General features: G+C 41.1%; 1 protein-coding gene across 1 annotated transcript in view; it reads left to right on the top strand.

Annotated features, from left to right (window-relative positions):
- The window catches only part of SLC17A5 (solute carrier family 17 member 5), an 87,591-nt gene extending 77,713 nt beyond the window's left edge, over positions 1-9,878 (top strand). The window contains exons 9-11 of the mRNA XM_033938163.1: positions 2,009-2,156; positions 4,371-4,461; positions 9,214-9,878. Coding sequence (XP_033794054.1) covers positions 2,009-2,156; positions 4,371-4,461; positions 9,214-9,351 — 377 coding nt within the window. The 3' untranslated portion in view covers positions 9,352-9,878. The remainder of the gene's footprint in view (positions 1-2,008; positions 2,157-4,370; positions 4,462-9,213) is intronic.
- Positions 9,879-10,466: the final 588 nt, after the last annotated feature.

Below are 10,466 nucleotides of genomic sequence, written 5' to 3' on the forward strand. Positions count from 1 at the left end.
CTCCTTCCCTTCCTCTTACCTTTGCTGGTGATTTTTTTTATTTTTCTCTCAACAAGCAGCCGGAGTCTTGAAATCACATGTGGCTGCCGGAAAGTTCTCCTCTGACGCAACCAGAAAGATGAAGTTGCGTCAGAGGAGAAGTTTCCAGTAGCCACATACGACTTCAAGGCTCCAGCTGCTTATTGAGAAAAATAAAAATCACCAGCAAAAGCAAGGGGAAGGAAGGGAGGGAGAGAGATGCTCGGACCATAGCGGGCGGGAGGGAGGGAGGGGGCTGCTGAATCGCACAAAGGGTGCTGAAGGGAAGTGGAGGAGGGGTGAGAGGAACAGGCGCTGAAGGGAAATGGAAGAGAGAGTGGGGAGAAGACGCTGAAAGGAAATGGGGAAGAGAAAGTTGGCAGAAGACGCTGAAAGGAAATGGGGAAGAGAGAGTGGGGAGAAGACGCTGAAAGGAAATGGGGAAGAGAGAGTAGGGAGAAGACGCTGAAAGGAAATAGGGAAGAGAGAGTGGGGAGAAGACACTGAAGGAAAGTGGGTAGGATAGAGTGGAACAGACACTGAGGGAACTGGATGGAAGGAGGGAATAAAGTTAAAAAAAAGGCATATGCTGAATTGGGGAGGAAAGGAGGAGAGAGATGCTAAAAACCACCTGAGGAGGGAAGAGAAGAAGATAGAGATGTCAGACTTTGGGGGGAGTGGAGGGAAGAAGATGGAAGGGAGAGGCACAGTAACAGAGCATATGGAAAAGGCAGAGAGAAGGCAGACAGTGGATGGAAGGAATTGAATGAGAAGATGAGGAAAGCAGAAACCAGACAACAAAGGTAGAAAAAAATTATATTTCTTTTCTTTTTTTGCTTTAGGATAAAGTAGTATATTGTGTTGATAAACATTTATAAACAAAGCCCTGCCAGCTGAAGATCTCTTTCTCTAGTTCGGCAGCCAGAACTTTGATTTATAAAATGACAATTATACAGAATATTGTTTCTTTTTATACTTTAAAATAAAATAAGTTCAGTATAAAACTATTTGAGGCTTGTGTGGATGGGATCAGATGGTTTACGGGGATGGGGATCGAGTTCACAGGGGCGAGGAAAAGCTCACGGGGATGGGGTGGATGCGGGAACAAATTTTTCCCCATGTCATTCTCTAGTGCATATCATGATACTAAGAAGCCAGTGTCTCAAATTTACTGAGCACTTACTGTAGTACTCGCATTGTTCCAAAGAATGCTTCCTTCTGGAGTTCATAAGATGTTATATGTATAGGCAACTTATCGAGGTATACCTGAAATTCCCTTTTAACCAAGCCTATGGAACCCAGAATAATGGGAAATATGCCTATATTCTTGTGTCACACTTTGTTGGTCTTAGACTGCATTTCTTGGTACTCAAAAGATCTTTTCTCTCTCTACATGTAATCGCCTGAGAGTGATACCTGTATGATGCATTCTATTCTAGTATTTTTTCTCTTTCACAATTATGTATGAATTTCTCACATCTAGCTTTTTATCTGTCAGAATGCAGATGGTCCAGGTGATCATAATCTCTTCATTCTCCATAATTCTTTTAAGAGCAATGATACCAGTCTTTTCTGGTTCGAGTTTCGTTGCGGACTTTCAACCATTTTTGTATCCCTTCCCTGGACCTCCTCTTATATCTATAGTCTTTATTTTCATGTAACATATAACCTTATACAGGGTTATATAAAATATATGATGTGCATTATCTGAGCCTGTCATAAGTTGTGATTTACATGGAGTCCAGGAGACAGAAGCTGTAGCAGTTCCAATGTGAGAGACTAAAATGTACATCACTTTGATTGATCTTTTAATTGCCATCTGAGATGCATTTTTGATGGTGTTCAACAGGTGGCAGTAATGAGCAGTGCAAAGTTTCACTGGGACTTTTATTGATACAATACTTCATGAAAACAGCTTCTAAGAAACTCCTGATTACAAGATTTAGGCAAACTTGCTCATTTGATTAAAATATTTTTTTTTCTCCTTTAGGAATGATTGGGCCTGCTGTATTTTTAGTAGCAGCTGGATACACAGGATGTAATTATGTGCTGGCAGTTACTTTCCTAACCATATCAACAACACTTGGAGGGTTCTGCATGTCTGGATACAATATAAACCACCTGGATATTGCACCATCGTAAGTGTTCGCCTGGGAGGATGTAGAATGAGTCACGTCTCCATAGACTGTTACAGTGCTGACTAACTCTTTAACATGGGTTTCACTTTTATGATTGTATTCTGCAAAGATGGTAAACATTGCACATTGCTTTAGTTGTTTATTGATTTGGTTTTAGCTTATACCTTTTTAAGTAATAGCTCAAGGTGAGTTACATTCAGATACACTAAATATTTCTGTCGCTTTAGGGCTTCCAAATTTCCAAATTTATTCATCACTTGATATACCTTTTATCAAGGAGTAACTAAACAGTTTACAATAGTGAAAAATGCTTAAAAAGTTAAATAAAATCAAAACTGAAAAAAAAAAATTCTAAGTAAAATTGTAAAGGGGATTACGTGTCAAATAATACTGACTGAAACAGAAGGGAAGAGGAGACGGGGAGGTAAAAAATACATCGAGATTGAAAATAGCAAAAAAAAAAAAAGGGAAAGGGTGGGAGAGTAAAATAGGATAATAATAATAATAACAGCTTATATACAACAATACCATGAAGTTCTCTGCGGTTTACAAAAGATTAAGCAAAGGTACAAATTGACTGACTTCAAGAGGGGAAGAAGAAAGAGAAGTAATTAGACAGGAAATTCATTGTTGAGGATGGGATTTGCTTCTAAGGAAGTGTTTATCATTTTCTGCCTGGCATGTTTTGAATTATCTGCGTGCAAAGTTTCATCTCAAGTGCATCTTTGAAGAGAAATGTTTTTCATTTTGATTTGAATTTGTCTAGAGAGGGTTCTATTCTGATGTCTAACGGTAGGGCTTATATTCTAAAAGGCCATTGTAGTGATTGGTTCAGGCACTGACAGAAAGTTGACATTAAGAAAAAAAATAGCCCTGAAGAAACCCCCTTTTTAGGGGTGAAACATGTTGGCATATGTATCCCTTACCAACTGCTATTTACCATCCCGGTGAAGCTAAGTATCTACTTTAAAACTCACAGTCATATTTATTGTTTTAAGATTAGTAATAAGAGTTTAATACATAGGAAAAAAGAAAAAGAAAAAGCAACGTTAAAATTTATACACTATTTGCACATTAGTTTTGACCCGATGACGATTGGGTGTGTAAAGCCGAGGGATATGATCGTGTTGATCCCTGGGTGACATCTCTGAGGGCCATGAAAAGTTGATTGATACACCTTAGTTACAAAGTATTAAGGGTGATTCACAATATCACCTTAGGGAAACAATTAAGAAAAAAAAAGCATTTTGTGGCTCCCTTCCGCCTCTTCCCCCTCTAATTTTACCCAAAAAAAGCCTAGTAGTCTATTGGTCCCACCCCTAGCCAGGCCCAGCCCTCCCAGTCATCTTGGCCAGTCCACTGTCGTTGCTGCTCAAGCTTTAGGGGGTGAAGGGGGAGTCAATTGGGAAGTGCTGCATAAGCACCAGCGCTGGGTACCTTCCCCCTTCTATCTAGCATCGTCCGACTTCCCCCCCGGCCTCCCGGTCTCGCCTTCAAAACTAATTACAGCCTGCAGAGGATCGCCAGTGCTGTAGTGATCTTAGCAAGCTGCCGTTGGCCTCCGCAGCATGTTCCCACTGCCGCGGTCCCACCTCTCCTCTGACGTCACATCCCAGACCTAAATAGGACGTGACATCAGAGGAGGGAGGGGCAGGACCGCGGCAGAGGGAACTTGCTATGGAGGCCAAACCTGGCAGAAACCAGACCAACACAGTTAGAAAAGTGACCTGACTAAAAAAGTAGAAAAAGTAATTTTGATTGCTATTTCATGATTAAAATATGTCAGTTTTTTGGAATATTCATTTCAAAACCTATAATAATCGGAGCTCAAGGTGTTCAGTTGAAATTTGTTCAACTTAGGAGGTACTTGACTTGAAGAAGCTGAAAAACTTCACTATCATTAAGTGAAAGCCTCTATAATGCTTTCTTGTAGTCTTGAAAGAAAAAGGTGACAGTCTTTTAATCTACACTGACTTAAAAATAGGCATAAGTTCCCAGTAACTATCTATTAAAATTTAAATACACTACTTTTTATTACTAGCTGCGATGCAGGATTTGGGAGTCATGCTTTTTCCCCACAGTTGTGACCGAAGCCCATAGAGATTTAAAGGGCTTCGGGGCTGTTGCCGCGTGGCAGCCGCTAGCGCGGCTTTGTAAAAGAGGCCGTATATGGACTGACGATATAATTTAACTTGCTATGAATATGTTTTCCAGGTATGCAGGAATTCTCCTTGGAATCACAAATACTTTTGCCACAATTCCAGGAATGGTAGGACCAGTGATTGCAAAAAGCCTGACTCATGATGTAAGTGGGCCACTTGTATACCTCCATGGCAAAAAAAAGTATTGGCTTCTTATCACAGATCTCTGTCCTTGTACAGGTTAATAGCAGTTTTTATGCCCTGTATAAGCACAAGGAAGTTTAAAAAAAGGAGCAGCATGAGTTACAGTAACACACATGGACTATAAGAAGTATATAGAATGTAGAACACATTTTATTTTTATAGAGCAGCTATGACCTTTATAGTTGGTCACCATAATTCGGTGGTTCTCAATCAGTGTGTCACCAAGAGCTGGGAGCTGCACTGATTACCCCACGCTTCTCTCGACGCTCATAGGCTCCCTGTGCTAAAAACTGCTATTGTGGTTTAGTAAAAGGGGGCCATAGTGCAAAATATAGACAGCAGATATAAATTCTCAAAACAGACACATTTTGATCACTAAATAGAAAATAAAATCATTTTTCCTACTTTTGATATCTTGTGATTTCATGAGTCTCTGGTTGCACTTTATTCTGACTGTGCATCCAATATTTCTTCCCTTCTTTCATCCTCCTGTATGCTTCCTCTCCTCCAGACCTCATTCCCTCCCCAAAATTTTTCTTCCTCTCTCCCTGCTCCCCTTCTTTCTTTCTTTTTGTCTCCATGCCCCCTTTCTTTCTGTCTGTCTTTCACTCTCCATGCCCCCTTTCTTTTTGTTTGTCTCCCTGTCCCCCCTTTCTTTCTGTTTCCCTTCTTTCTGTCTCCCTGCCTGCCCCCTTTCTTTCTTTGTCTTTCTTTCTCCCTGCCCTCCCCAATCCACAGCCGCCACAATTGGGGAACAGGCCTACAAGCCACCACCTCCGAGTTCTGAGCTCTCCCTGCTTCTCGACGTGATTGGCTGGCCTGGAACTTCTTCTCCGATGTCAGAATTGTCAGGGGTGGGGGAAGGCTGGTGGAGCTCCGCAGTCGACTTGCGTTGCCTTCGCAAACTACTGGTTGATCAATGAGCACCCCTGGTGTAGACTAGGTACAGCTGTTTTACTGAACAAAGATCAAGGAAATACAAACAGAAAATGCCAAAGTGGGGATGGAACTGTACACATCAACCAGAGATAAAATAAATGAATAAATATTAAGAACCAATGAAACAGTTTCTGTCATATATTGGATTGAACTGTGTTGTAAACCCAACACGGTCTGTGTTTCGGCATAGATGCCTGCCTCAGGCAATCGAGAGATCGGAGCGCATGAGGGTAGTAACATTCACTCCCAGATGCAGTGCTTGGCTCTATCTCCCTTGGACATGATCGTGGAGGTGGCAGCCGACTTCCAGCTCTGTCCATGCGGGAGCTGCTCTGCAACGGCACAGAACTAGGAATCCAAATTTCTCGGGCAGTCAGTGGCAGTCTTATAACATCCGTGATTGCTTGTCAGGGATTTATACTCTGGATATATCTCTCTAGCATTATACCTGATTTTTCTGTGACAAGCAATCACAGATGTTATAAGACGCCATCAACTAGATGTTTGTGCACTCCTGAGGCAGGCATCTATGCCAAAACATGAACCATGTCGGGTCTACAACACAGTTCAATCAAATATGTGACGGAGACCGTTTCATTATTCTTAATAAATATTTATTCATTTGTTTTATCTCTGGTTAGTGCGAAAAGTTGTTTTTACATGTTTTGGAAACTACGTAGTATAAAATCTTACGTATTTTGACACCGGTTCATTTAAATTACTGGTGCAGTCTTTGGTGTTGAGTCAACTGGACTATTGTAACATAATTTACTTAGCTGGCCCACAAAAGAATCTATTGAGGCTGCGTATAGTCCAGAATGCTGCAGTCCGCTTGATTTATGGTTTGAAAAAATATAATCATGTGAGTTCTTATTATCGAGAATTGCACTGGCTTCCAATAGAGGCCCGAGTCAAATTTAAATTTGGTTGTCTTTGTTATAAAATGCTCTTTGGCATGGCACCATTTTATCTATCCAAATTATTTTCCTTTGTTCAATCTAAATTCCCACGGCGCTCATATATTCTCTTTAATTTTCCATCAGTCAAAGGTTGTCGTTATAAAAAAACATCTTCAATGTTCACTTTCTTATCAGACGGCTTGCTGGGATAAGGAACTAAAACCTTTGTTGTTGAGCTCTGAGTCTTATCATTTTTGAAAGCAATTGAAAACACATCTGTTTACCAATTAATCAAATCTTCCCCATTTATATTGTCTTTTTAATATTTGTTAACCACATCAAACTTACCGGTAATGTTATGTATAGTTCCATCCCCACTTTGGCATTTTCAGCTGTTGTACTGAACATAGCATGGCATTGCTGTGCTTATCTTAGCCCCCTCAGTGGGTTGCACACCTTTAAGGTTCCCAGTCTGCCCCATTCTTCCCTTCTAGTAGCATGCCCAGACTCTTTTCCTGTCTCCCCTCATAAGAACATAAGAATTGCCGCTGCTGGGTCAGATCAGTGGTCTATCATGCCCAGCAGTCTGCTCTTGCGGCAGCCCCCAGGTCAAAGACCAGTACCCTAACTGAGACTAGCCCTACCAGCGCACTTCTTGTTCAGCAGGAACCTGTCCAACCCTGTCTTGAATCCCTGGAGGGTGCTCTCCCTACAACAGACCCTGGAAGAGCGTTCCAGTTTTTCACCACTCTCTGGGTGAAGAAGAACTTCCTTATGTTTGTACGGAATCTGTCCCCTTTCAATTTTAGAGAGTGCCCTCTCGTTCTCCCTACCTTGGAGAGGGTGAACAACCTGTCCTTATCTACTAAGTCTATTCCCTTCAGTACCTTGAATGTTTCGATCATGTCCCCTCTCAATCTCCTCTGTTCGAGAGAGAAGAGGCCCAGTTTCTGTAATCTTTCACTGTACAGCAGCTCCTCCAACCCCTTAACCATCTTGGTTGCTCTTCTCTGGACCCTCTCGAGTAGTACCATGTCCCTCAGTTTCCTTTCTGTCCTCTGCCAGCCTTCCACCCTCTTCATTGTCCTGCAGGTAGCAAGCAAATTCCCTTCACCTGCTACCATTTTTCAATATACAGTAGCTACAAATATTTTTGTCTGAATAGAGCTTGTACATTCAGTTTAAAGTAATGGTGTTGATTTGTAAGGCTTTGAATAATTGATTACCTTTTGGTTCTTCCTTCATTTAGGATTTATCGCCTTGTGTGTTGTTTAAGATCATCTGATAAAATGATTTTGGACATGCCATCTTTTAGGCAGATTAGACTTGATGTTTAATCACCCTGCAATAATGTATATTGAGGATGCCCAACTATGGAATGTGGTGCTATCAAATTTATGGGAGTTTCAGTCACTTTTACAGTTTAAGATTGTTGTACCCTCCTGAAATTCTTTTTCACTGAAAGAGTGGTTGATCGCTGGAATAGTCTTCCACTACAGGTGATTGAGGCCAGCAGCGTGCCTGATTTTAAGGCCAAATGGGATCGGCACATGGGATCTCTTCACAGGGCAAAGGTAGGGGAGGGACATTAAGGTGGGCAGACTAGATGGGCCGTGGGCCCTTATCTGCCGTCTATTTCTATGTTTTATGGCATGCATGTATTTTTCTTATTATATGCATATAACGTGCTGATTTCAATGATTTGCATTGTTTGTATTTCTATTAATTGTTGTGAACCGCCTAGAACTTCCTGGGTATGGCGGTATACAAATTGAAATTATTATTATTTAAAGCTCATGTATTTGAACAAGCTTTTGATTAACAAGTGTATTGGTAAAGCACGACACAGTTTGTGGTTTTATTTGCCATGATACAGGTTGGTTCTTGTTTGTTATGTCCACTAATATTATGTATGTTTTTGTATCTTGTACTCCGCCTAAAACTGTGGGATAGAGTGGACTATAAATATTTTTTTCAAAATGAATAAAATTTGTTTTGTGGGTTTTCTTAGGTGAAGGTGAAAGGGGATATTTATTCAGAAGTAACCTTCATTGAAAGGGTAGTGAGTGTTTGGAGGTGGTGGAGACAAAAAATGTATCTGAATTCAAGAAAGCTTGGCACAAGAACACTGGATCTAGAGAATGACACGGAGACAAATTTTTTTCCATTCCCCGCAGGAACTCAATTTCCCCATCCCATTCCCACAAGTTTCCTGTAAGCTCTGCCTTAACTGTGCAAGTCTCGAACACTTATGATTTTAAAGTGTTTGAGGCTTGTGCAGATGAGGCAGGAATGGGGCAGGGAAAGAGCTCGCCAGGATGAGACGGGAAAATGAGTTCCGCCGGGGACAGGGAAAAATTTGTCCCCCATGTCATTCTCTAATTGGAGAGGAGAGAGATAGTAAATGGCATGGTTAAGCAGACTAGATAAGAACATAAAAATAATCTTACTGGATCAGACCATCTAGCCCAGTATCCCGTCTTCACGGAGGCCAATCCAAGTCACAAGTACCTGGCAAAAACCCAAATAGTATCAGCATTCCATTCCACTGATCCAGGGCAAGCAGTGGCTTCTCCCATATCTCTCAGCAGTTTATGGACTTTTCCTCCAGGAACTTGTCCAAACCTATGTGAAAACTAGCTACATTAACCGCTCTTACCACACCCTCTGGCAACACATTCCAGAGCTTAACTATAGGCCATATGATCTTTATCTGCCTTCATTTTTCTTTTTTTAATGAAATTTTCAGAGTTTTAAAGAAATGAAAATTTAGTTGTATCGTAGAACCTCAGCTGACCCAGAACTGCAGCCGTACTATCCTGGCAAGGACTTTGGATAAGTAACAATGTTTTCTTTTCTTTTTTCTTGCTGCAGAACACAGTGGAAGAATGGCAACTGGTTTTCTATATTGCTGCTGCTATTGATTTGTTTGGAGCCTTTTTCTTTGTGGTGTTTGGCAGTGGAGTGGTACAAGTATGGGCCATGAAAGGTTTTAACTCGCATAGACTATGAAGAAACCCTGGACAGTGAAATCTGTGCTCTCCCACACTGGACCTGTACCACACGTTCTAAAAGTGACTTTTATATTTGTACTTGGGAATCTGCTAGTGATTTACTCAAAACCTCTCTGGTCTTGGATAATTCCTTCCCCACTGTTCCTATTTGGCACAGCAAGAGGCTATTTTTGATTCACTAATTCCAGGATAAAGGAGTGCACCCCTGCCCCCCCAAGATATCTCATCACCTACTTCAGAATACCAACTGGTGGTTCAAAGCCATCTGCATGGAAGGGTTTAGGGGAATCGTACACATTGTGACTGATTAGATTTGAATGTGGTCACTTTTGAGCTCAAGGAAAGTGTTTTCTTGCCTGAGAGGGCTTACACGCTAAAGTTTGTACCTGAGGCTGTTGAGTTAATGTTAAGTCACAAAAAGAACAGGGGTAAACAACACCACAACCACAAAATTGCAAAAATCAGAGTGGAATTGTCCAGAAAAGAATGATGTGCACTAAAGAAGTATCTATCCTTCAATATATCTGATGATTTGAAGATCTTTATTGTTCAGACATCAATAAAATACATTCATCGACTCGACATGTACATGTTTCGGCCATCAAGGCCTGCCTCAGGAGTCTTAAAAGTATGGATGACGATTTAAGAAGTATGCTTGTATTCGTGAAAATATACGACCAAAATCAATCAAAGAGAGATATCTAATCTAATCTAATCCTTAGGTTTGTATACCGCATCATCTCCACGTTCGTAGAGCTCGACGCGGTTTACAGTAGGAGAAATAGGAAGGAACTACAACAGGGTTAGAGGTAGAAGTGTGAAGAAAATTTAGAGGACTTGAGATGCCAAGATATAAGAGTTTCCTTGATTCCTAAATTGGAGGGAGACTTACATTTTTTGAGAAAAGCCAGGTTTTCAGATGTTTGCGGAAAACTTGGAGAGAGCTCAAGTTCCGAAGAGGGGAGGTAAGGTTGTTCCAGAGCTCAGTGATTTTGAAGTGGAGGGAGGTCCCTAGCTTTCCTGTGTGAGAAATGCCTTTTAGCGAGGGGAAGGATAGTTTTAATTTGTGGGAGGATCTGGTGGTATTAGGGTTTGAGGAATTCCAAGAAAGAG

The sequence above is a fragment of the Geotrypetes seraphini genome, chromosome 3 (assembly GCF_902459505.1).
Source record: "Geotrypetes seraphini chromosome 3, aGeoSer1.1, whole genome shotgun sequence".
In the NCBI taxonomy this organism is placed as follows: Eukaryota; Metazoa; Chordata; class Amphibia; order Gymnophiona; family Dermophiidae; genus Geotrypetes; species Geotrypetes seraphini.